At 40.0% G+C, this 26,723-nt stretch overlaps 1 protein-coding gene across 1 annotated transcript in view; it reads right to left on the bottom strand.

Annotated features, from left to right (window-relative positions):
• The window catches only part of COL25A1 (collagen type XXV alpha 1 chain), a 336,819-nt gene that overhangs the window by 151,758 nt on the left and 158,338 nt on the right, over positions 1-26,723 (bottom strand). The window contains exons 3-4 of the mRNA XM_074147547.1: positions 9,074-9,118; positions 6,823-6,830 (exon numbers count right to left, since the gene is read on the bottom strand). Coding sequence (XP_074003648.1) covers positions 6,823-6,830; positions 9,074-9,118 — 53 coding nt within the window. The remainder of the gene's footprint in view (positions 1-6,822; positions 6,831-9,073; positions 9,119-26,723) is intronic.

Below are 26,723 nucleotides of genomic sequence, written 5' to 3'. Positions count from 1 at the left end.
AGTGCCTTACATAAGAACCAATTAATCATGGTCTTATAAACCCCTTAATAACTATGTTACTCATTAGGAGTAAGTCCAGCTTATTTTCTTGACTTTTGATACCATATCTTCCCAGGAACTTAGATTTCTCACTGTAATTCCTTTTTACTATTATTATTTCTTAAGGTACCTTTAAAATTAGAATGAACACAGAAAATGAAAACTTAAGTCTTGGAGGAAATAGCCACTAGCTTTTGTGAGATCACAGTGCCATGTTTTGGCCTACTGAGCACACAGCTTTTTTAGGTTATACGTGGCAGATATATCACTATCCTCACAGAATATCCGATAAAAACCAATCAAGATTAAAGCAATAAGGTTTCTACAGGACTTAAATAGGACTCCAGAGAAATAACTTTAAACACTAATAGCCTTTTCATAGAGCTCTACAGGGCTGTATAAGTACTTTTAAAGTGTATTGCACTTGCCGTTACATATTTCCCATTCAAAGTAGGAGGATATGGCTGAAACTGAAGAGGTCTAAACAGCCAGCCAAGTGACAACTTTCAAGAACCAAAGCCAAATTCTATTCCCAGTCATTTTCAAGCAGGAAGAAGTGCTCAATCAGTGCTAAGCACTACTGAAGGCATGCATTTGCCTCTGCACGCACAGATGGCTGCACGCATGCTCAGAAGTGCATTCAGACTAAACTTTGCCCATTACAATGCCACTATTAGATGGAGCAATTTCAGTAACATGGCTTCCAAGAACCTTTATTGTCTTCAGATCCCACAACAAATCTCTTCAAGAAAACACCTGGACCAGGACAAAGAACTGGACCTTCAGCCTCTAAAGAAATTCGTATTTTTAAACTGTCCCTGTAGAGCCTTCAAAACATGCATGAGTCCATCACTAATACATTCATTCAGCTTGTCAACTTACATGTTAGGCCAAGAAGTTAAATCTATGAGGCTTTTGCGCTTTGCACAACATAAACTGTACCTTGTGTGTTAAGGTCATTAACTGGAATGAGGAACAACAAAGATACTTAACTTCCATGGAAGTCGTGACACAAGAGCCTGAGGGCTCCTGCTGAATGCCTTCTTTGCTTCAGTCTTTACTGCTCACGCCAGCCCTCAGAAGTCCCAGACCTTGGACATAACAGAGAAAGTCTGGACGAAGGAAGACTTCCCCTTGGTTGAGGAAGACCAAGTTAGAGACCAGTTAAGTAAACTGGATATCCACAAGTTCATGGTTTCCTAATGGGATGCACCAGCAAGTGCTGAGGGAGCTGGCAGAAGTCACTGCTGGGCCACTATCCATCATCTTTGAAAGGTCCTGGAGAACAGGCGAGGTGCCCGAGGACTGGAGGAAAGCCAGTGTCATCCCAGTCTTCAAAAAAGGCAAGAAGGAAGATCCAGGAAACTACAGGCCAATCAGCCTCAGTCTCCATCCCTGGAAAGATGATGGAATGGTTTGTTCTGGGCATCATCTCAATGCACATGGAGGAAAAGAAAGCTATCAGAAGTAGTCAACGTGGATTCACCAAGGGAAAATCATGTCTGACTAACCTGATAACCTTCTACGATGGCATGACTGGATGGATAGATGAGGGGAGGACAGTGGATGTTGTCTACCTTGACTTCAATGAGTCTTCTGACAGCATCTCCCACAGCATTGTCATAGGTAAGATTAGAAGTGTGGGTTAGATGAATGGACAGTAAGATGGATTGAAAACTGGGTGAAAGACAGAGCTCAGAGGGTTGTGATTAGTGGCACAGAATCTAGTTGGAGGTCCGTAACAAGTGGTGGTCCCCAGGGGCCAGTACTGGGTCCAGTTCTGTTCAATATATTCATCAATGAGCTGGATGAAGGGACAGAGTGCACCCTCAGCAAATTTGCTGATGACACAAAACTGGGAGGGGTGGCTGGCACACCGGAAGGCTGTGCCACCATACAGCGAGACCTGGACAGGCTGGTGAGTTGGGCAGAGAGAAACCTAATGAAGTTCAACAAGTGCAAGTGTAGGGAGCTGCACCTGGGAAGGAATAACCCCATACACCTGTACAGGCTGGGGGCTGACCTGCTGGAGAGAAGCTCTATGGAAAAAGACCTGGGAGTCCTGGTGGACAACAGGATGACCATGAGCCGACAATGTGCCCTTGTGGCCAAGAAGGCCAGTGGCATCCTGGGGTGCATCAAGAAGAGTGTGACCAGCAGGTTGAGGGAGGTCATCCTTCCCCTCTGCTCTGCCCTGGTAGGCCCCATCTGGAGCACTGTGTCCAGTTCTGGGCTCCCCGGTTTAGGTACAGGGAACTACTGGAGAGCGTACAGCAAAGAGCTATGAAGATGATTAGGGGACTGGAACATCTCTCTTATGAGGAAAGGCTGAGGGACTTGGGTCTTCTTACTCTGGAGAAGAGAAGACAGGGAAGATACCATCAATGCTTATAAATATTTAAAGTGTAGGTGTCAGGAGGATGGGGACAGTTTTTTCAGTGGTGCCCAGTGACAGGACAAGAGGAAACGGGCACAATCCTGAATGTAAGAAGTTCCACCTAAACATGAGGAGGAACTTCTTTACTTTGAGGGTGGCAGAGCCCTGGAACAGGCTGCCCAGGAAGGTGGTGGAGTCTCCAGTCTCTGGAGACATTCAAAACCTGCCTGGACATGTTCCTGTGCACCCTGCTCTGGGTGGACTTGCTTTGGCAGGGGGGTTGGACTAGATGATCTCCAGAGGTCCCTTCCAACTCCATATCATTCTGTGATTCTGATGTCACCGTGGGTCTCTTTTCTTCTAAATCTCAATCTTTGTATATAAAGCTCACAGCTGGATGATGACCAAAAAAGGTTTATTTTTTAGCAAGCTTTTCACTCCATCTTGTCTTCCACACACTTGTGCACTCACACACGCAGGTTAAGGACTATAAATGAAATGGGAATGTGTACTCTGAAACTTGATAATGGTTTCAGTATATTCAAGCAGGTCTCGGTACTAATGATTGATTCCTCACCAGCTGACTTTCAACTACTCATAATAGTAAAGACAGGCAATGGATGATGTTTCATTGGTAACATTTCTCAGTAAACTCTGCAACTACAGAAGATGCCCAGAGAAAAGCATTGAAAGGAGCAGCACCGAAAGAAGCATGACTGGCAGGTCAAGGGAGGTGATTCTGCCCCTCTACTCCTCTCTCATGAGACCCCACCTGGAGTACTGTGTCCGGCTCTGAAGCCCACAGCACAAGACAGACATGAAGCAGGTATAACGGGTCCAGAGGAGGCCACAACAACAATCAGAGGGGTGGAGCACCTCTCCTATGGAGAACGGCTGAGAGAGTTGGGGTTGTTCAGCCTAGAGAAGAGAGGGGTCTGGGTAGACCTTATTGTGGCCTTTCAATATATATTATAAGAAAGATGGAGATGTATTTCTTTTTTTACCAAGACCTTTAGTGACAGTACAAAGATTTGGGCAATGATTTTAAACTAAAAGAGGTTAGATTTAGATTGAACATAAGGAAGAAATGTTTTATGATTAAGGTGTTGAGACACTGGAACAGGTTGCCCAGAGAAATTGTGGATGCCCCATCCCTGGAGGTGTTCAAAGCCAGGCTGGATGGGGCTTTAAGCAACCTGGTCTGGTGGGAGGTGTCCCTGCCCATGGCAGGGGGGTTGGAGCAAGATGATCTTTCAAGGTCCCTTCCAACTCAAACCATTCTGAGATACTATGATTCCATAAAATTGTCCTCTACCTGCAGATGTTCAAGGTACACAATTTGTATCTACCAACAGAAACATCTTTAAAATTCACTGAAAAATTAGGCATCTCTTTATGAAAGACACAGGCAAATCAGTATGGGAGGCCCCTCCATGCTATACTTGAAGTGCTCAAAGATTATTATCATCCTTTAACAGTCACTATGTTGTGTACATGTATTGTCTCTGAAATGCATTCACTAAAACACTTTGTCACTTGGTTTCTAATACACACATGACAGTAGGCATATACTTCTTTCCTTGAATGGGACACTGCACTCAACTTGCCTGACTACTTGAAAGAAATATATTATTGTTACATTTTAGAAAGATGCATTATTTCATATATTATTTTTTTCAGGCAATAAATCATAAAGATATGAATAAAACTGACAGAAAAATATACATTATCAGAAGATTACTCTGTGATAGACAACACAGCCAACTGCTAGGACCTCTGTAATAGCATTGTACTATGTTCAAAATGCAACGGACGAAGCAGTCAAGAGCAACAGGACACAGCTAAAAGAAAGGACTTAGAGGTTCCATATGGCAACTGTACAGCTTTCTAACATGGAAAACTGAGATGCAGTATCCCACTAAATAACTTTTTAAAATTAGAGTAAACAAATAATTTTGTATGAAAGAATGCAGAAGCTCAACATAAAATATGTAAATGTCAAACAATAAGCACATCGCATTTATGCACTGTAAACACTCAAGTTCTTTTTAAAAACTTCTAGAAGTGAGCTTTTTTGCTGTGGGTATTTTTTTTTTTTGAAGGAAAGTCCTACATTTTCTAGGCATCTAAGAAACAGAAAAAAAGATCTTTTTGACAGTAATAAAGCAAAACCAAAATACAGCAACAAGATTTTAGAGTAATATTAAGCTATCATAAACATATGATGAGTTACCGGATAGCCATTTCGCCCTGGTAGACCCTGGTTGAATGAGATGAAATGGTATGACACACATTAACAACACAGTCATGACATATGGCATAACAAACATGCAGAGTACATTACCGGCAAATTATAATTTGCATATCTATTAAGTTTGTGTATGTGATGATATTACAAACCAACAAATATGAAAGAGGTACTACACAATGAAGAAATGAAGCTTTGGTGATGGAAATTAAATGTTTTAACTTAAATAAACATTCCAATTAAAAGGTTACTGGCTACTTCGGATGCTCACTGAAATTCCTTTTGTTATGAAGAGCATTATCCATGAGGGGCTGATATGTGGTTTAAAGAAAAAAAAATTTCAGTGCCTAGGCAGTAAAGTAATAGACACATAAGGCTACCACCAGAACATAGGTGCCAAACAGGAAATTTGAGAATGCTACAATAGATCATGAAAAAAAAAAAAAAAATTGAAAGCCTCAGACTTTGACTGTTATCACGTGTGACACTCAGTAGTCATTTACACGGAAATAAGCAGAGCACTGCAGTAGCCGTGGAAAACACAGCATACGCCTAATTCCATGCAGTGCTATGTGGGATATACAAATATTTTCTATTTTAAATGAAAACGATTACCACAGTCTCCCAGGTGAAAACACTAACTGAGTTCACAACAGTTGCCCCTAGCCAGGCTGTCTATGAAAATAAAAAAATGAATTAGGAACAGAAATTACATTTTTTAATGCCTTGTAGCAACTTAAAACCTTATTACCCGTCAGTAAGATGAAATCTTGTTAAGTTATGAATGTGAAACTTGGAATTTGAATTCAGATATTTCTTAAAAATATTCAGTCTTGGGAGCTATTTCAGGTTTGCGTTAATATTGCAATATTGCCATGATCTAGACTTTTTTTTTAATGGACATATACTAAAACAGTAGGGAGCTGAAGTCAAAGACATTCATAACAAGGCACATAGTGAACTCTTGCCATGTTGTCTTGCTACAGGAAAATCACTTGTATCATGATTTACGGTTGTTCCTTTCTTTCATGGGAAGACTGCAAAAGAAATTGGGGAAGTCAGTGTTCCTTTCAAATAAACAGCACCATTATGCATTAAGCCTGGGTTTTCATTAATAGCTTGTTAAATGAATTTGCCACTATGAACTGCTGAGCACATGGTCAAAACCTTTCAAGGATAAAATAGTATCACTGCTCAGTATGTGCAGTTTACAGTAAAATCATTCCATCACAGCAGAAATTCAACACATTAATTCACTATTCTCAAATATGCATGTAGTATACAATAGATAGATCATCTGGTCCTGAAAATATTGTGGAAATACTATATCTATCAAAGAAAAAAAAAACAGAAGTCTGCGAACACTGTGAAAGAAATACTGTCTTAATGGTCACGCTTTTGCACCATATGGTGCACATGGACAATTGCATGACAAACACAAATGCTTGAGATGTATGTGTTTAGTCCCATTCTTCAAGTCAGACTTTTGACCTACCCCAGAAATATACAACAAAGGAAAAAAAATCCAACCAACTAAAAAAACAAACAAACAAACAAAACCCCAAATAAACATAAAACCCCAGAAGAGAGAAACTGTTTTCTTACAAACAGGATTAGCACAAGAGTCAATCACTTTACGAAACTGAATAGTGCTATTTTTCATTTTACAGGAGCACTTTGTGGCTGCAGTAACAGTTACACTGCAATGAGCTGGAGAGCCTGTAGACCTCCAAAGAACAAGGAGCCTGAACTCCACCAGTTTGTGATAACTGCAGGGGAAGTCACCACCCAGCTAAAGGCGGAGTGGACATAAGAGTCCGGACGTAAGATAGCCCACACGCACATTTTTATACTGCAGCAAAATATCTGTTATCAAGCCTTAAGCAAAACGAACGTAACATACTTACGTGGAACTGTGATCCAAACTGCTATCTGGAGTTCTGAATACAAAGCTTTACTGTTTTAGAGACTTATTTCTTAAGGAACTCTGTGATTAAATTATTCCGCTCCGAGATAATTAGTGTTTATACTGTGTAAGTATAAGTATCAAAATTCCCTCTCGATGGTACATGATCATTTTATCACGGTGATAACTTAACAGGATCTAACAGATTTCTCCCTGATTCTGGAAGTACCAACAACGTATCACTGTACTTACAGGAGGTCCTGTGGGGAGGGGGAGAGGGAAAGAAGGTAAAAAAAGAGAAAAAAAGAAAACGTAAGCTTATGAAGTTATTAAAGAAAGACAACATATGTACGAAGCCACGCACACGGCCTCAGGATTGTAAGTGAGCAACACTGCTAAGACATTGTACACATTTTCCCATTCAAGGACTTTTTAGCTTCGGTTGTGCTTTGCAACCTGTAAATATGGCTAGTGACTAGCTGCATGCAAGCGCGCCTTACCAACTCTTCAGTTACAACCATGCAATCTTATGCAAGTTGCTTCTCCATCCATTCCCATGCAATTTCATGCCAGTTAAAAAATACCTGCCGTGGACTACAATTCGTTTTGTCAGACTCCACAAAAAGCACACGTAACCACATCGCCAGCCCCAGCTAGCCGTGCAGCTGGCATTTGATCACAGCTTGGCTGCAAAATCGCACAAAGTACCCTTGGCATTTAACCTTGGCATCTCGTCAAAGACATACATGCACCGGCATCTTCCAGCCTTCCAACTTTGCCTACGAGGGGAGGTCTCAGTGGCCACCTGACAGGGCTGAACTTTCTTTTCATCACCTTCCTTTCTCAAGGCACACATATAAAATGCTCCCTATTAAAATGTCACACTTCGTGAAGTGATATTTGCACATTTTTTCAATTATTTAGACTCAAAGACTTTTGTATAGCAGTTCTTGGAAACATTATCAAAGGGCCACAAATCAAATCTACTATTTCAGTCTTATTAAGTTGAGCAGCTGCAGCTCCCAAATCAATGGCATTTCATTAAGCTTTTATGCCTCTCTCTAATTTCTGAATAAAGTGAAGTGCAAAAGGAGTATAAAACAGCAGCAGCTGTACTTTGAGATTGCTTTTAATATTGACAGCCTTTTGGTTTTAACAATGCAATTTTATTGTCCAGTAACTAAAGCAATTTCTTTCTCCCGGTAAACATTCCTGAACAGCATTTTAAGGTGCAGGTCTGTTTTTAAATCAATTTCCTTTGTTAATAGTTTAATACATGTTTATTTGAGATGTAAAATGAATCGACACGCATCCTTCAAAGCAATTGCCAGGATCATTTGTAAGACAATCTTCAACCATAGAATTTCCTTCCGTATCATAGCATTTTTCTCTGCGGTAAATACTAATCCAGCACTGAATGGAAACACCAAGGTGATTTATATGAACCTTTAGCAGGGCTCGCCTTCAGTTCTGTGATGCAGGAAAACACAGAAATAGTTTTTAAGAGCCCGATAAGTGATCATTTACAGAGATAAGAAAGGCCACATAAGATTTACAAAGATCGAGTTGATTGGAAGACTTTCCTGACTGGCAGATTAGACGAGTCAGCCAAGATGATTAGAAACGATCATTTTCTCCTGCATCGCCTCCAGGAAGTTCACAGTTATGAAAGACTCAGTCCCGCAAGATAATCAACAGTTCCCATTCCCTGACTGTCAGCAGGAAGAGGTGCTCAGCATCTCGTAACATTGTCTCATATGAAATTTCAAGCTCCACACCAACAGCAGGATTCTCTCAACAGCAACCTCCCTGGTACAGGGTAACAAACCAACAAATGTTTTTCTTGTTTCTGTAAGAACTTAATTGCTACTCATTTCTAGTAAACAACTTCTCTCATACAGAGTAGTCTACTTGTCACGTTATTTCCCTGAGTACCAACATTCTTAACATAAGTGATTTTATTTATTCTTCCTTTATTTCCTTCTAAAATTGTCTCAAATCAAGGGTGCGTGATGACGGAATCACGGAATCGTCAGAGTTGGAAGGGACCTCTAGAGATCATCCAGTCCAACTCCCCTGCTGAAGCAGGGTTGCCCAGAGCACATCACTCAGGACTGCATCCAGGCGGGTCTTGAAGATCTCCAGAGAAGGGGACTCCACAATCTCCATGGGCAGCACTCCCAACTACTGACTTACATGGAGTTATTCTAACTCGCTCGTGTGAGAAGACACCAAAAATGGATTGACAATTACCGATGTGTTACCAGTGGTACCATGTCAAGAATTATGAAGTGTGCCTACAAATTAATGACGATCAAGTCTAGAAAACTATCTGGAAGGCCACCAGGTGTATGCCAAGGGACACAAATTTTTACCAGAGAAATTTCAGAAGTCTGTCTCAGAGCACACAAGCAATGAAACTAAAAATGAAGGCATGCTGAGTACGCATGCTCACAAAAACAGACATCAAATAACAATGGATCTTACGAAACTGAAGACTTACCAGTCTCTCCTCTTCTGCCCCGCTTACCTCTTTTCCCTGGAGGACCTAAAAAGAAGATGATGGGTTGTTAACTTTTTTTCTTGAAATTGTAAGTAGACTATCATTTGTGTTCAGATGTAATGGCATTAAACAGATGCATTACATGGAGTCCAGAGACTTTGGCTGAGCAAGGGTAAAAGATAATGTCCTGGTTTGAATAAGATAAAGGTGAAAATAAAATTGACAGCTACATGGTCTCAGAGAAAAGGCTGGGAGAAACTTAAGATGTCATCCAGTTTATCCTCTTTCTCAAGGGAAAAAACACATCTAAATTATTACTGCTACTTCCACAAGCATTTTTTCCCCAATATTTCTGACAAGTGGAACATTTTTCTTTATGTCCAACTTGATGCACTGAAGCCCATCAGCTCTTGTGCTCTTTCCACCAAGAGAAGAATCCCAGAGAAGAAATTGTTTCCTTCCCTCAAAAAAAGTCTTTATATTCCTCAGAATTGCTACACCATTCCTTCAGTCTTCTTAAACCAAACTTATCACTGGGCATTAAATTTCATTCAGTTATTCCTGTATTAAGCCCAAAGATTTGTATTTATTTCTAACAGTAAATCCTCCTGAAAAAGTATCCACCCTCCACCTGAAAACATCCAGGAGATGAAGAAACCATAACCTGGCCATCCTCCAAACACTACTAACAGCGTATGTGTTGTTAGACACCGTCTAAGGTGCTTTGCTTCCGGTTTGTATCTGTTAGCCATAATGCAACAGCTTAGTCCCTATATGCTTTTTGGTAAGGAATTCTTTACTACTCATTGTCCTTTCTCCACAAATATTTACATCCTGTAGTCACTGTCTTTTACCACTTCTAGAGAAAAAATAAAAAAATAAAACATATAAATATAAATAATAAAATAAAAAAAATTTTGTCCCTCGTTTCCGCACTCCAACCTTCAACACCCTTTCTAAACTGCAGACATCAGTACAACCTTCTTCCTCTCTTCTCGGTGACCTTGACGTACTGCTCCTGAGAATGCAAGGAAAGTACATTTGCACTTCTCCTTGTACGGCTCAGAGGAGAGGCAGCAGCTGTGGCCGTGACACAGAGTACTGAACTGCTGCTGCTCTGAAGAGAGAGCTACAGGTGGGACTCTCAAAGCTGCTGAAGAAAGGCAAGTGCACAGGTGGAACTTCCAAAAGCAGCGACGCGTGCAGGAGCACAAGTACCTCTGCTGTGGCTGCATCCCACTGTTTGTAATGGGTATTAGGTGCACAGGTGTTTTTATGCAAATAGTTAAGCAACTGTCTGCTGCTTTAAACAGCTAATGGATTTTACAAATCATCTGAACTATCATCCCGTAGCTTTTGAACGCACGTGAATGCCAAGTCTTACTTTGCATTATATATTTGGGGCAATCTGGCTTAAAAGACTAAGATGCTGAAAAAGAAACATTAGTGATATAATTTCAAGCTGTTGCCTTGAAGGTACAGAGGTTTATTCCTATTAGAACATTATAAATCTCACTAAAATCCTTCTTTCTTGTTCTAATAATTACAGTAGCGGCATAATGCAACACAAGTTTAAGACAACAATATTATACAAAGCAAGAATGGCATAGGATATTCATTATCAACAGCATACTTAACAAGAGAATCCTATTTTGTTATTGTATGCTGAAAAATAGCAAAAGCGGCACTTCAGTGCAGAGAACCTTGCAACTTCCTCCTGAGACACTCCAGCCTCTGCAAGAGATTATCTACGGAAACTTCTTACACAGGTAAGGGCATGTTAGAGCACAGAAGTTTCTATACACACATACTTTCTTTTTTTTTTCCCCAACTAGCACTGAAACCTATGAAGTCCCTATGCTTGCATATACCTCTGCAGTAGTCCTCAGTGGAGATTTCCTGGGCTATCCCCAAGCTCTCAATACAGCTGTGGTTGCTCACAAACATGGAAGCACAGGAGAAAATTATAAGGTTCTTCACCAGGTAATGACCTGTCTTTTGGCATGTAACAAAATATCCCCATCCTGTTTTGCAGAATATTATTTTATTAAACTTCATCTGTGTTACAGATGTGCACACGCACACACACAAAGGTGTCTGTTACCAAGTTTCCTTCTGAGAAAACAACAGAACTTTGAAACTAAAAACTTCAGCTACAGACCAGCAAAAGGCATTAAAGCCACCAACAGAAACCCCTTCAAGCTATGAATTTTAGGAAGGAATGAATTTTGTCCAGCAAATCGTATCTCCATAGAGCATTAAACTGCCATTTTAGTAGCTGTGCACAGTGATGACAAAGAAGGGGCTCCATTTCAGTTCTTTCCTCTAACATCCAGCACTCATCCCTTCTAAACTCTTATTCTGAGATTACTAGATTCAGGTGTACGTGTCAATCATCAGAAAAATGCTTATTATTAGAATATTTCCAAACTAACCACATGACCAAAGCTAGGAAAATTACTCTGGATTTACACCAGTATTAATGAAATCATACCACCGCCCCTGCCTTTGATTCGTCAGGCCAGCAGTATTTAAAGGCCACTGGGTGATGTGAATCCCTTCTCCCTCTCATTAAAAGCTTTTTTGATTTCTGCACTACTTGGATCTATGTTAAGGTAGCAGCATCTGCAAACCTCTTAGAAATTGTGAGATGAGAGGTGGATCTTGCAAACTTCTGGGGCTTGGGGACCATTTGAGTAAATAATTTATATATAGTTACCTATTTTTTTAATTTTTACCAATATAAAAAAGTTATTTTCAACAGTTAATTACAGTTGGTTCAAGTTCACAGAAACACTAACGCTCACGTTTAAGGTCATCAGTAGATGACCTACAACTTCAGAAACTACACAAGCTCTCATGTTTTCCTGAACAGGCTCTCTAAATCTTAACTGCTAACATCATCTGTTGCTCCAGGAATTTCCAGTTATCAAAACCCTGGGCATTTTGCTATAAATATTAATTTTCCATCTGTTTACAGTTTTATTTCTTTGCACTAATCGGAGGATTTCGTGGAGACTCATTGCAGCAGAAGGAGCAGTGAATGAAGTCATACTAGACACATTGTCATCTTACAATAAGTCCACAGACCTTCACAGCTTGCACAAGCTACACAACTATTCGGAATTTTCTTGCACGGGTTAAAAATCTCTCTAGAATAGTATCAGAAATGTGCATGCCGAATTGAATTTAATCCAGAGTATTTAAAAACTAGTTTGTTTTGAACATCTTTTTATATTAAAAATATAAAACTTAGAAAGAAAAACACAAGTTTGAATCTCAGCGGAGTGAGCTGGATTAATAAAGATTAATGATACTGAGCAATAAGCAAAAGCTAGTTTATAGTAGCCTAGTTTGCCAATACATTGTTTTCCTAAGATCACTACATTTACCTACAGGTAGGGAGTAAAAGTAAAGTGCCAGAAGATAACCTGGTTTTCATTTTTAACTTATTTTAGCTTTGAAATATTTGAAACAATTTTATTCTTCAAAAAAAAAAAAAAACCATTTGTGAATCTAATTTTTATGAAGAGACAGTTTAGAAAGGAGGTTTTTTTATTCATTCAAATGTCAAAAAAATTAATGTCACTGCTATTCCATATCTACCAAGGGAATTTTGAAAAGTAAATAAACTGGGAGGGGAGAGGGGCATTATATTCCCAAAAACTAACAGTGAATTACTTATCTGATTTTATCTTCTCAAGCACAAGCTAACAAAAAAAACCCCACAAACAAACAAAAAAGCCCCACACCCCCAACACAACTGATGTCAGCCAGATAACAGCTTTAGACTTTGACACTTGATATTTTTACTGAAATATAAGCAATAAAAAGTAAAAGTTAATAATAAGGCTTTTCTCCTCCCTCCCCCAAATTCCTCCAATACAACCTCAAAATTCTACTCAATCTTCAGTAGAAGTAGCTGTCAAAATAACTACTGATATAGTACCATTGGAGAGACCACGTAGGAACAAGAATGTAACTATTAACAGGTTTTCCAAGACATTTTCAAAAATATCAAGCACAACTTTGGTCACATGCACCCTCTAGCAATGGGTATTCTAATCTTTGCAATCAGAAATCTCATATTATAGTAATCCAAATCAGAAATAACTAGTACAGATAGACTATGGTCAAGTCACTGTTGTGGTCCTAGAGAGGTTGCCTCAATGGACCTTATTTCTTTTTAATAATTTAATAATTTGTCCTTTATGGGCACAGTAGTGACAGAGGTCTGCGGCAGATGTACTATTTTTATACTGCTGTATGGGAGACAGTTTTTACTAGAGGAAAGCAGATTACAACTGTGTGTACTGCACAATATGCCTTGCTGTGTATCAAAACAGGTCACATAACCGGCCACGCACCCTAAGGGGTGGGAGCCAACGTGCCATCTTCACGCTACAGAAAGACTCAGCTATGCACTTAAGCTTTAATAGATAAAAGAATCTATCTTAATCTGATTAAGAACACCATAAATCTTAATTTTAGATCTATGCATATTTTTAAATCAGATACAACAGATGGAAAATACACTCTCTTAAAATGTATTCATTATTGCATTTTTTCCAGTGGTTAGGCTTGAATCATGAGTTAAACTATGACATCATTAATTTATTAAACACCCCAAAACGTAAAGATGGTGTATATTTTTCACACATTAGACAGCAAAAGCAGGATTTTCTTCATTTCTCCATCTACTTTCTAAAAAAGACATTCTAAAAGCATGAACAGGTTCTCCTTGCTCAAAGGGAAAAAGGACTGACCTATCAATAGTGTAAAACAAGAATAATGTTTTTGTTCTCAGAGATACATTTTTAGCTACAGAATGAATAATATGCACTTCAATAATGCACATTTATGAGGCACTGAAAAACTGGTCTCAGGTTTTTAATTGGTATGAATCAATGACGATGACTAAGTTACGTTGCTTCACACCAGCTAAGAACTTTGAAAACAGAGGGAAAGACAGCGTGCAGTTTCCCTACATCAAGCTTTGGCTCCGTAACTTTCTCTTAATCTTCTAAAGACTAATCCTATGCTGTTAAGGAGATACATTCAATAATTAAGTGGCCAAACTGTGAGAGGAAGTTACGCCATAACAGTCGAGTCTTTCAAAAAAATCCATATATTCATCTTTAAGGATAAGGGTGGTGCTAGCATATTGTTAAACTGGCACCACCTGTGTTCTTTCATTTATTAATATAGTTACAGCAAACAAATTCTACTTTTCAAAGCATCAGATTGGAGAAAAAAAAAAAAAGAAGAAAACACATTTGGTGGATGAGAACTAGAGTCCCTCTATCAGCACCTGCCAGTGCTTTGCCGTCTGGTCATCAGCTGACCTAGAAAGTCAAGTTTGTCCTAATTTTGGAAAGAAGTACAGTGGTATTGTCTAGTCAAAGGAAAAGGATTTACCCATCTCGGGTTATACCAAACCCTAACAGGTACTCACTGTCTCTCTAAGGAAGAGCTCCTACACCAAACCGACGCACCAACCTAGGGATAGCACAGGAGTTCAGAATCCTGCTCCCTGTTTTACCGATGCGCAGGCCCTTGCTCACATTATCACTTGACACACACACATCGCTACTGTTAAAGGTAATGAGTATTCCACGTGTACATGAAAAGAAGAATATTTTCCTGGCCATTCGAAGGACATCCATTTCACACGCAGCTTACAGCAACAGAAGATTTTGCCTGTCAAGTCAGAAAACTGCATTGATCCAATGGCATTTTCAGAGTAAATCTTGAGCAACTTCGCTGAAGTTAGTGGAGTTACTTCAGTATCATTAGGCATAAAACTGCCAACTTTGCTGAAATCACATGATTAAAATATCCAGAAGTCAGCTGAACCAAACCAACCAAGCCACCCAAACTACTTTTTCCAATTTGACTGTATTTCAAGCTCCATCACCCTAATTTGTCAATGGATTCAGCTCTCTCCTTTCCACTTCCAGAATACAACCCAGCTGCCATTATTTAATCCTGTTCCACATTTCTCCCTGCCAATCAAACTCAGGAAGGACTTCAGTACGGCACTGAACAGAGCCAACCCCTCACTGCTCGCGGGGAGAGGATGGCTTCCCCAGCAAACTGACGCCTCGGTGTTTTTACAGCCGTAGGAGCAGCACGTTGACAGTACAGACCAGCGACACAGGCAGGCAGCAGAGCAGAGCGGCAGCCACGGAGCCTGGCACCTCTTCCTGTGAAATATGCACACCATGAGCAGCACGGTGACTCCAGCTAATGCTGGCCTGATTAAATGCCCCATCCTGCTAGCCTCCTCCTCCTCCTGGAATGGTCACTGACTTCAGTGAACAGTCCTGAGACATCCCAACAGGCTGAGCTCTCACCTGATGGATGTTTGGGCACTGTGAGATTCGGCATACACAGCCATGGTCCTTTACCATAGCACTGCCATCAGTTCCATCCCAAGCAGGGAAGAATGGGAAGATTTCTATCTCCCAAGCTGAGCGTGTTTCTACAAACACTGTATGGATCTATTCCTGCTTACTTCATCAACCTTTTTCCTTTTCCCTCTTTTCTCAGATCTTTTAGCTCATATAACACTTGGACTCTTCTTTTCTCCCACTATGCATAATCATCCCACCCGATGTGTCGGTCTTCTGCTTTGTACCTCAGTCTGTCTGGGACAGCCTGCATGAATTTCCTTCCTCAGAAAATTATCTACCTCATTTTGAGCCTCAGCTGGATAAATAACATTCATTGTTTCACACGCAGTACATCATCTTTTTGGCTCCCCATGAAACGTCATTGCATGGCTGGCTTGGATACATGTCAGAGGCTATTATGCAACTCGGCTGAGGAAATGCCAAAATCAGTCTATCTGATCCACAGCAAAGAAACCTGACCTCCCTAAGGCAGATTATTTGTGCCACTTCTGTGCATGCTAAATACCATCTGATTAGAGGTATCAAACCTAGCATCATCTCACTAGTACCGGATACTACTGAGAGAGCTCAAAGAATCCCACGATCATCACTTTTAAGATAGCCAGAACTGCGCATACACCTACATATTCTCTCTTTTTCTTCTCTGGTAGTTAAATATGCTTAAAGCTTGAAAGGGAACATCCCTTCCAAAAATTCTAAAATAATTCAATATTATAATTCTGAATTAATTCTGTAACTATATCATTGTCTACCCCTTTTTTCCCCTTAACCCTGTAAAACTCTTGGACTAAGCAACAATGTGTGACAATAAGTCTCACAGTGTAAAAGATACTTCAATAAATATTTGTTTCTTTTTGACAATGGTAAGTATACTGTCTCCTAAAATCACAGATGTCTCTTTCTGTGTTGTTATGAGACTGAGAAACTTACATTCCTTACCCAGCTTCTTGATACCATTGTGCTAAATAGCACATGCATTTTTGAGATGTTCTCTTGCTTGCCTCCTTTGTAAGGTGAACATACCCTATTTTTTCAATCTCTCCATCTGAATTTTCTCAAATATTATTACCTTTTCCTAAGCTTTCTCCTGCTTCTGCAGTGAATCTTTCAGCATGTTAAGGCCGAAACATCTCATGCTTTGTTCACAGTCCTGAGCTCTCCCTTCCATACCGCTCCTACAGGCGGAGCGCTAACGCATGTCCAGCAGAGCTGCCCTACTCCAGGAGTCAGCGGCTGGCGAGGAACAGCCTCACACAGCCTTTCCTGCAGAGCCTGGCAAGAAGCCCCTCTCGGCCCTTGGGTTCTCAAGTGCTTTCCCAAGAGCAGGTCCTCCTTCTAAGCACTGTCTGTACTCAAAACTTATTGTCATAATTTCTCTAAAGACAGATCGCTTTAAATCTGCAAGTTTCACTCTGCTTCATCTTTCCCCCTAACAGTACACTGGCTCCAAATGACATCCAAGGTAGATATTTCTTAAGCAAGACTTAATATCTTCAACTATAAAGTAGAAGATAAGCCTTGACAAGCAAAACATACATAAAATTCAATTTTTGACACAGGTAACCACTGGACATACTTTATTGTTTTCCATCTAACCTAGAAGTCCCAAGATACTTTCCTTCTGTAGCAGCTGCAGTAGAGCAGCAACCCTGGGTTTGGAGTACTCCCTAAACATTGCGTAACTTCCACTTCTCTCTCCCTCCACCTCCAGTCCTCACAGATACAGTTTTCTGGCAAGAAAACTTCACTTGTTTGGCCCTATTCAAACCCAGACACTGGGAGTGTTTGAAGTCGGGCTTTCCCTGCCCAACCCACAGATATTTCACTGGGCTGAAGCTGCCCGAGAGCTTTGTGAATGCTGCTGGTGCTGCTCCCTGGTGCTCGATGCTCGAGTGCTTAAGGGATATTCCCCCCTTAAATTGTGCTGCTGGCTACCAGCTCCCAGCCTAATCTGAATATTGGACTCATTAAACATTACATAAAACATCAGGTGCACGTATCTTCTCTTAATGTCACGATATAGGGTGGGTTATCTACTTTCTACAGATACAGCACGTGACCTTATTAACGCAGATAATAGGTGTGAGAGCAAGTTGTTCTGTCTACAAATCCTCCTCCTACCAGTTCGCATTTTTTTTTCTCTGTGTTTGTTTCATTATTGTTGTTTTCATGTTCTGAGTGACCAGCGTTCTAGCAAAAATGGCACCACTGGTTTACCTAACAGACCTACAGCATATTTTGCATTATTCTTCATCCTTACGTATGCTAACACTTTGGCCATACCCTTTGTCACAGCTGTAGCGTTAGGAAGGCCTTCACTGACCTACTCATACATATATCACAAATCTCTACAGGAGGTTTACAGGAGTCTTGTGATGCACTACAGTCCCAAAGTTTAATCATATTGATGTTTTCTCTCTCTCTTTTCTCTTCAGTAAGAGGAGGACGGGGATAGGAAACACTGCTGCTTACATGGCCTCATTTTAGGAAGACTTAAAGCAGAACAAATAGGTTCTTGAACTTTGCGTTTTTCCCAGGTTGCTGTATCACCAAAGTGCTGCGGCAGAACGTGTACCTGACGGCATTTCAAATACTGTCAGAGGTGAAGATTCACATTTATAAGACAACCAACAAAGCGATTCACCTCAGATCACAGCTTTTGTTTCCAACCAGAAGCTCGAGTTATGATTTATCTTGCTAAAACAGTCTGAAATAGATACCAGAAGCCTGGGCTGGAACAGTCTGCTGGTTTTTGCAGACTAAGTTTTAGTGGTGAGGCTACTAAACTATTTTAATGAACATATAACACTCCAAGCACACATGGTCATCTTTGCAAACACAGAAATAGCTGCTATCACCTGGCTGACAAATATTGCTGAGGGACAGCTGAAGTATGTAGGGATAGCTATTCTACACTAGCAAGTCATGAAAGTCTTCTCATCATTTCAACTTTTCATTCCATTGTACTATTATCATGCCATATCAATAGTTGGCCCTATGATGCAAAAAGCATATGTCATAGTGAGAAAAACTATTAAAAAAAATTTAGAAAAACTATTTAAGCTTCATTTTACTTTTTCAGATACTAAAGAAATAAGGTATCAGAATTAAATTCTTCTTCAACCTCAACAGAATTTAAATTTAGGTTCTTCAGGAACAGATTTAGACGTCTAGACATTTTTTGAGGACATGCAGCCATACCGGATTATTAAGCAACTACACAGTACGACTCTAGTTGTATAAAAGAAAAAACTTCAGAATTAAAAGTCCTTAAAACCTAATCCTGCATCCCCCTTTAGGATCTCATGTTATATCTCAAAGTTCTGCCATCAGGAAAACGACAAACAAGAACAACATAACAACAGCGGAAAGCACATCGTCTTTCTCAAATGCAGCACTTCGGTCACACTAACTCAGAGAGTCTGTCACAAGTCAACTTTTCTCTAGTACCTACACATTAATGCAGGCTATGGCTCAGAACAGAGCAAGACTGCAGCATTTTAGGTAGTGCTGTTGAGAAACAGGGACTTTTCCATATCAGTCAATGCACCCCACCACCCCAGAAAATGGCAGGTACCCTTCCATGCACTAAGCACTATGCAGACAACCATCCTGGCTGTGGCATTCACGTTACTTGTGTTGAGTTACGCTCCATCTGAGCGATTTTTCACTTAAGCACATTGTCACATCAAGCACGTGCACGGGAGGCTTGGGTCATTACTGTCTCTGAGGGTTCACTCTGACCTAAGGAAACCCGTGACCTCAAAGCTTTCTCAGGCAACCAAACGTGCCCACCTCTTCTCCCTTGAAGAAAAGAGGACACGTCTCCCATGTTGTAGTGGGATGAACGCAGGTTTAGATGTATGGGCCATACCAGCGCTGAAACCCCCACAGCATGTTAGAATCAAAATGGCCTTTTTTATTTCCTCCCAAGTCCTACATCAATTTCTTTCTCCTGCTATAACTTCCCACCAGGTTCTTCATGTTCTTTTCCCTTTGCATTTCATCAACTGGAATTTTTTTTCTGTTTTGTTTTTTTAAAATGCATCCTTTCTCCTTGCTGGCTATATGGGCTCTCAGCTGCCAGGCCCAGTACAACAGCAAGTAGGTGCAACAGCTGGAGAAAAGTCCTGCTCAAGCACCCAGATGCCTATTTGACACCCCCTCAGTACTCTCGGGAGATGTTACACAGGCTGTCGGTTTTGCTTTGGACTGCTTGGAACAGCTCACCTCAGTGCAAATGGGAGCTGCGTTAAGCACATGAAAATGTCCAAGGCTTGTAACTTTGTGAAACTGGACTGTCATCTTTTCCCCCAACATGACAATAGCAGAAGGTCATATAAACCTGACAAAAATACCAGCCAAGGTTAAATCTCAGTCTTTCGCTCCGAATTACGGCTAAATGAGGTTTTATTAGCAAAGAACAGGCAAAGCCAGAATATATTTCCTTTAACAGCTGGCTCTGATTAAAAGGAAACACCAACAGACTGCGGTTAATTTTTGGCAAAAACATAAGCCACTGAAAACTGAGTCTCACAACGGCGAGGGAGAGGCAATGTTAATAACTATGTCAGCTACTCGCAAACCTTGTCGCAGTCGCTCATGTTATTTTCACTAGCAGTAGTGAAAATAAAAGTACCTAAGGATCAACGATTCAGATTACTCTGAATGTTCCTCATAGGTTGGGAGTTTTGCTACAATTTTCAACAAGTATCGATTTTGATTAATATAAGTGCTTTTGAAAACCTCACTTAAAGTGCCTTCAAAAAGATTTTTCACTTTAAACACTACAAAACACTCTGAAGGTAAAGTATGACACTCCAGTTTCACTTTTTACACTGTTTGTTACAATACCTACAGAACTAGTCATTTCTTGAAAAGAGTATCACCTTTTAAAATAGATATAACCCGACTTTTTTAATCCGACGATATTAGCAATATTGCCTTAGACATTATTGAGAGGGTATAAAATTTATCATTTTATGTAATGTGGATAGATACTGAGGTAGCTGCTATATGACCAAAGAGCAAGACATTTTTTAAGTCTGCATTTGAAATGAACCCGTAAAAGCAGATGGCTTACCAACGGTTTACAAGCTGTAGCTGAACTGAATACACGCTTAAGTGACTACAGTCTCTTTCAGTTTTAGTGCTTCTTGTAAACCTGCAGTGATCTACCTTAAGCTATTTATAAGCTACTCAACTTTTCCACATCTTCTATATATTCTTCTCAGCTCAAGAGCAAGTGTAAAATCCAGATTAGATGGAAACAAGTAAAATTTCCATCAGGTAATTTGTCACATCAGTTTCATTTTATCCTCAAATATTCTCCTGCAAAGGCACTGAATAGTCTTTCGAGATTTTTAAAGATGTGGAACAACAACATCAACACCATATTCAGTTAAAACTGTACAACACAAATGAAACAAATATTTAATATCCTAGACTATCTCCACTTACATTGTGGAGTCCAGGTGTCTCCTCTTACTACAGATTTGATCCGCATGCTTAACTTTTAAGCCATGATTGACAAGACTTTCGTGATTATGATGACAGATTAAAGTGTTCATTGAATTTAGAGGGTTTTTATTTCAGTTGTGACAGTAGTATACTGGGAGACAATGAAATACAATACCATAGGATTAAGGGCAGCACATAACTAGTCAGGCACTGGTACTGCAATCATCTTGGCCTAACCCACACATGCTGATCACCCATTTAAACATAAAACCCTACCCTGAGCAGAGCATATTCCTTTCAAAGTCTTACTCACGTGCCTCCTCTCATTTCTAACATAATAAATATATCATCTGACGAGGAGCTTAGTGACAGCTGCAGAAGTTAGTTCTAATTACAAGAAAAAATAACTGGCTTTAAAAGGTTCAATAAGTCTCTATTGCATAACAGCACCAAAGCAGTACAATTGCTGCTTACTAGTAAAAGTAAATAAATAGCGTGCCAGGGCTGTGTTACTCCCAAACTCCAAATATCAGTTTCTTCTGGATAATGTATAAAAGCATCTGCTCTGTTGATACACCATTCACCTACAGAAAGGGAAAACAACAAACCGAACACAAACACTTCAAAATGTTTTGTTTGAATTATCACAGGAGCTACACAACTGCAAAAGACCAAAAATGATAAAAAGGAAGTAACTTGTTCACTTTGGTTTACATCTTACAGCTGCCTGTGAACTTTTGCAGTGATACTGGCTTTGGTGCCTAAGGAGACATATATTCAACCTGACAGCAGCAGTAAAATATTTTTATTATCCTGGGCTATATCCTGCTCCTTAGTCCCTATTATTTCAAACAGCATACTTGCCTGAAAAAAAGTCTTCAAAGAAAGTACAATCTCCTATGCTTTAAACACTCTCGTGAGACTACGCTCGTGAAATATAGCAGTGTGTCTTTGATCCACTGGACATTACTTCAGGTTGAGATGCGAGTGCACTGGATAACGACAATAAAAAGAGACTTCAGCAGATGCCAAAACAGCCAGGACTTGGATCGCTCTTGCTGTACAAGCCTCTTTCTTAATTTAAGAGGACAACCAATGAAAGTTGTACTGGATCAGGCTCAGAGTAAGAATTAATAGATGAAAGTTTATTGTACACTATACACCATAGTGACTTGTTTCACTGTAAGTTTTCAATTATTTTCCAAGTGTCAAAAAATTGTCTAAGATAAATGTAAAGCTTGGTACATGTCCCACACAGAGAGCTCGCAGAAAGCAGCACAAGGGAATAGATGCTCTCAGCTGCTTCCCTGTGACCAGCTGTATCTTCGGTAGCTTGGAAGCCATCCAATGCTGTAACTTTGTCAGCCAGCTGTAACCCCATGTTGAACTTCAAGAACTTAATCCACTCTATTATTGCCTTTTCACAGGTGGAACCTGTGCCCTTTTCTTTTATCAAGGTCTGTCTCGTGACATAATAGAGACTCCAAAAATCTAATGACTGTTCATATGAATTTATATAGATCATCCTTTACTCATAGAAAGAAAATGACTAGCAGTACAAATAAGTAAAAAAATTCCATCTCTAGCAAAGCACATGGAGTTAATCTATCATTTTAGACTGCCAGACACACAAATATACACTGAGTCAAGTACACACACAAAAGAGCTTTCTACTTTAAGGCAACTCCAGAGGGCCTTATCAGCTTTGATTGAGGCAAATCTCCCCCTGAGGCTACAGGGCTTTTACTTGGGCAAATGCTGAATTAAAAAAAAAAAAAGGCTTCTTTTCATTTGGCTCAGTCTCAAAGGAAAAACAAAGTAATGGATATACTTCCTAATATATTGTAAAGCTAGCTTCCTCTAACATACAATAGTTTACACATCCTATTGTGTAAATAAGAGTTAAAGATCCTTATACACCAAAATTACACACCAGATACTTAAAACCTGTTATTGTTCATGCTTGAAGGTTAGCTACAAACCTTACTCATAGTATTTTCAGAGTGAAATGAAGACATTAACCATGTTTTTTACATACCTACTACAAGCACAGAGTGAATGCTAATTAGACTGGTACTTCAGTCAATCAAGTTAATCAAATTCGTAGATAGCAGCATACTTTTCTAATTGTGTCCTTGCATGAACAGGTAGGGGTGTAAGCCAGTTACAAAAATAGCACACCTCACTCTCAACAGGGCAACCTGCTTTGGTCTTCCATCTGCAAAACACAACTGCAGCTTTCCACAACCAGAAAGTAGCAGTAACATTTGGAGTGAAATAACAATAATGGAGAACAAGCTTGCAAACAGCGAGCTCTTGGCTTTTTACAAAGGAGCCTGGCATGTTCTGCGTGAAGAGCTATTGAAAATCTGACTCTGAGCATCACGATATAATCTTTAAGGAGCTGACCATAACAGAAGGTTATTCCCTGTACAGATGTCTGAGCAAGAGTTACATTATTAACCTGCCCAGATGTGACGTATTCAAGGTGTCACAAATTGAATAAACCACTTTTTACAAACATCTTTCTTAGTGAAACTGGACAGTATGACCTAACATTGCCTCAAAAGAATGGGAAGTTGAAAAGCACTAGGCTCTGTATTACACCTCAAGTGCTGTCCGGAGCTAATAAATTTATATGGTGCTGTACTTAAATAACCTGAAAGCAGAGTTTACAGGAAGTTAAACATTAACACTTTGCTATGACTAAGTGTTGCTTTTTACTAGAGGCAGGGAAAAGTGATATTCATAACATAACGGGAAGTTATATTCATAACCCCCATCAAGGTTAAGCATTAATAAAAGAATCTTCTTTTAAAATTTAATCTAAAATTCAAGGACTGTCTGAGTCAGGAAGTGAGACATCCTCCTACTCCCTTATGGTTACAACACTGTCCTAGCAAGGGCCACAGTCCTGCCGAAAGTGTCCAGTGTTTTTCTTGTGAAAACAACAAATGTGAGAGAGAAGAGCTCTCAGATCTTTACTTAGATCCCAAAATCGGTGATATGAACTCATATGTTCCTGAATAAAATACTAACTTGGCAACAATGTTTGGAACAAGCTATATTTTGCACATAAACCTACTTGGCAAGCCAGACCGTATGTTATTGGAATAATTTCTCTTGGATAAGGGCACAGACTAACTCCTTGGTGTCAGGCATGAACAAGCATGCTAGGGTCTGGCAATGTTTCTCAGATGTTAATACAGGGTCACGATCATCCGCTGAACATAAAACCCAAACCACTTCTGAATTAAGGCTACAATATCAACCCTAATTAAAGGGATGCTAAGTGCAGCCAGCAAAAGCCTATCCAAACTGAAAAGATGCTGCAAACCCACCTGTTTACTGCTGCCTTTCAAATACAGCCATAAACCCGGCAGTGCTAGAGTGCACATGCACGCATACCTACAAACACGCACAGAGAAGGAAGAAGACTAGCAGACCTTGGAGAGGCAAGCCCTTTCTGTGGGCCACACAATGCAGAACCTGAAAGTCCGCTAGGTCCTCAGGTATGTTAAACGCGAAAAACAGACCGTAGAGCAAATATTAACCATATTATTACAAAGTTTAGCATTTTCACTATAACACGGTAAGAACTGCAGAGAAGAAAAGGATTTTTATTGTTATTTGCAACTCTTTTCTTACGTACTTACACAACCTCTTACTTCCTTACTTACCTTACTTCTCCCCCTCTACTCTGCACTGGTGAGGCCACAACTGGAGTATTGCATCCAGTTCTGGGCTCCCCAATTCAAGAGGGATAGGGAACTACTGGAAAGAGTCCAGCGTAGGGCAACAAAGATGATTAAGGGATTGGAGCATCTCCCTTAGGAAGAAAGGCTAAGAGAGCTGGGACTCTTTAGTCTGGAGAAGAGAAGGCTGAGGGGAGACCTTATTAATGCCTATAAGTATCTCAAGGGTGGGTTGAAGGAGGAGGGAGCCAGACTCTTTTCAATGGTTCCCAGTGACAGGACAAGGGGCAACGGGCACAAGTTGGAACATAGGAGGTTCCACTCGAATGTGAGAAAGAATTTCTTCACGGTGAGAGTGACAGAGCCCTGGAACAGGCTGCCCAGGGAGGTGGTGGAGTCCCCTTCTTTGGAGATTTTCAAGACCTGCCTGGATGCAGTCCTGAGTAGCATTCTCTAAGCAATCCTGCTTCAGCAGGGGAGTTGGACTAGATGATCTATATGGTCCCTTCCAACTCTAAAAAAAAATTCAGTGAAATTCAGTGAAACCTGTTGGCGAGAGCAAACAATTCAAGTTGCCCAAGTTAACACTTAAAAGTAATCAGGAAAAAAACCCACAAATTTTGTTAATAATGCATGAGTCTCTACTAGAGACAAGTGGCCCAAACACGTTTAATTGAATTAGAGAACAGGCAGATCCAGATCGTGTCACGAGAAAACTGAGACAACAGATGAATGAACAATTTAACATCAGGACAACATTCACATATTAAATGAAGTTAGACCTTTAACTATTAATCTATCTTTTTGAAAGATTGTATTCATTTCTGTGCCAAAGAATATCCACTCAGCTACTGGTGCAACATCAGGCATACCATTAAAATCACTTTATAGCAGAATCGGAGACAAAGGAAGAACATCTCAAGAATTTAAGGGTATATCAAAATCAATGGTGTTGAAAGTAGTACTAGGATTAAGCACTTTTGGATGAGGATAGATGGGAAGACAAAAATCTGCAACAGGTCACTGAGAGGCTCAATAGGAGTTCAATAGGGGTGGCCAATTCGCTTCTATGCTCTTGAAAATCTTGCTCCATTCACCATGGAAAGAGTACTTTGACAGCCAGATACTGAGTCATGTAGCTATTACGTATTAAAAGAATCATTTGGTGGAGAAAGGGAGGAGGGAGAGAAGCTTTCTGCCTTTTTGGTCTTGACTGCCTGCAGAAATGTCATCACTGCCAGAAAACATCCAGATTTCAGCTGCTTCGGCTTCATGGTCTGTAATGTCATTACTGTTAATATGTTCAGATTTCCCTCTTCTCATTATCACAATAGTCAAAGAAAGAGATTGTTCCTTCACTTATGGAACAACCAGTAAATGCAACTAGCACCCTATGATTGAACCCTGATTTTGATTATTCATATGTTCACAAAGATGCTACAGTTTTCCCTCTTCTAAGGTATAACAAGATACAAGCAATCTTTCCCCTAAAAATAAAAACCAACAAAGACAAGCCAGAAAACAAAGGTGTTGCCAGTTGGTTCAAAAGGTCTCTGAACCAAGTATCTTTCTGATTCGTGAGCCTGGTACTCTCCTTGGCCTTGTCTAAAGCCTGTCTGAAATGACCTACAGACAAGGCATGTTCTCCATTGAGCCTCAGGTCCCCCAGTACTGAAATATGTATAAGGTAATGGATATATGAGGTTGGTTAGGACCTGTTATGTAACATCTACTCCCAGTTTATTCAATTAAGGCTTTTTTTCAGTGAGATTCACACAGTATTTGCCCCCCTTCCCAAGCCACAAACATTCTAGCACCACGTTACAAATATTCTACATTTAGTACGCAGGTTATGGTAATTTCCTCTGTAAAGCACGTGAGTTTTATGGAAGAAAACGCCTAAGTGAGAGCCAGTTACTGTTAGTAGCACCATACTATCAGTGCCACTGGTACACTGTCAGTCTTAAATAATACTGAGCTCATCTTCCAGGGTACAATAAGGTAACTTTCACCATTCAACACATACAAAGTTTTGTAAGGTAAAAATACATACCTTGGATATACACAAGAAATACTGTT

Source organism: Numenius arquata, chromosome 5, assembly GCF_964106895.1.
Source record: "Numenius arquata chromosome 5, bNumArq3.hap1.1, whole genome shotgun sequence".
Lineage (NCBI taxonomy): Eukaryota > Metazoa > Chordata > Aves > Charadriiformes > Scolopacidae > Numenius > Numenius arquata.
Note: the sequence above shows the minus strand (reverse complement) of the source record. Positions and strands in the feature narration are given on the sequence as shown.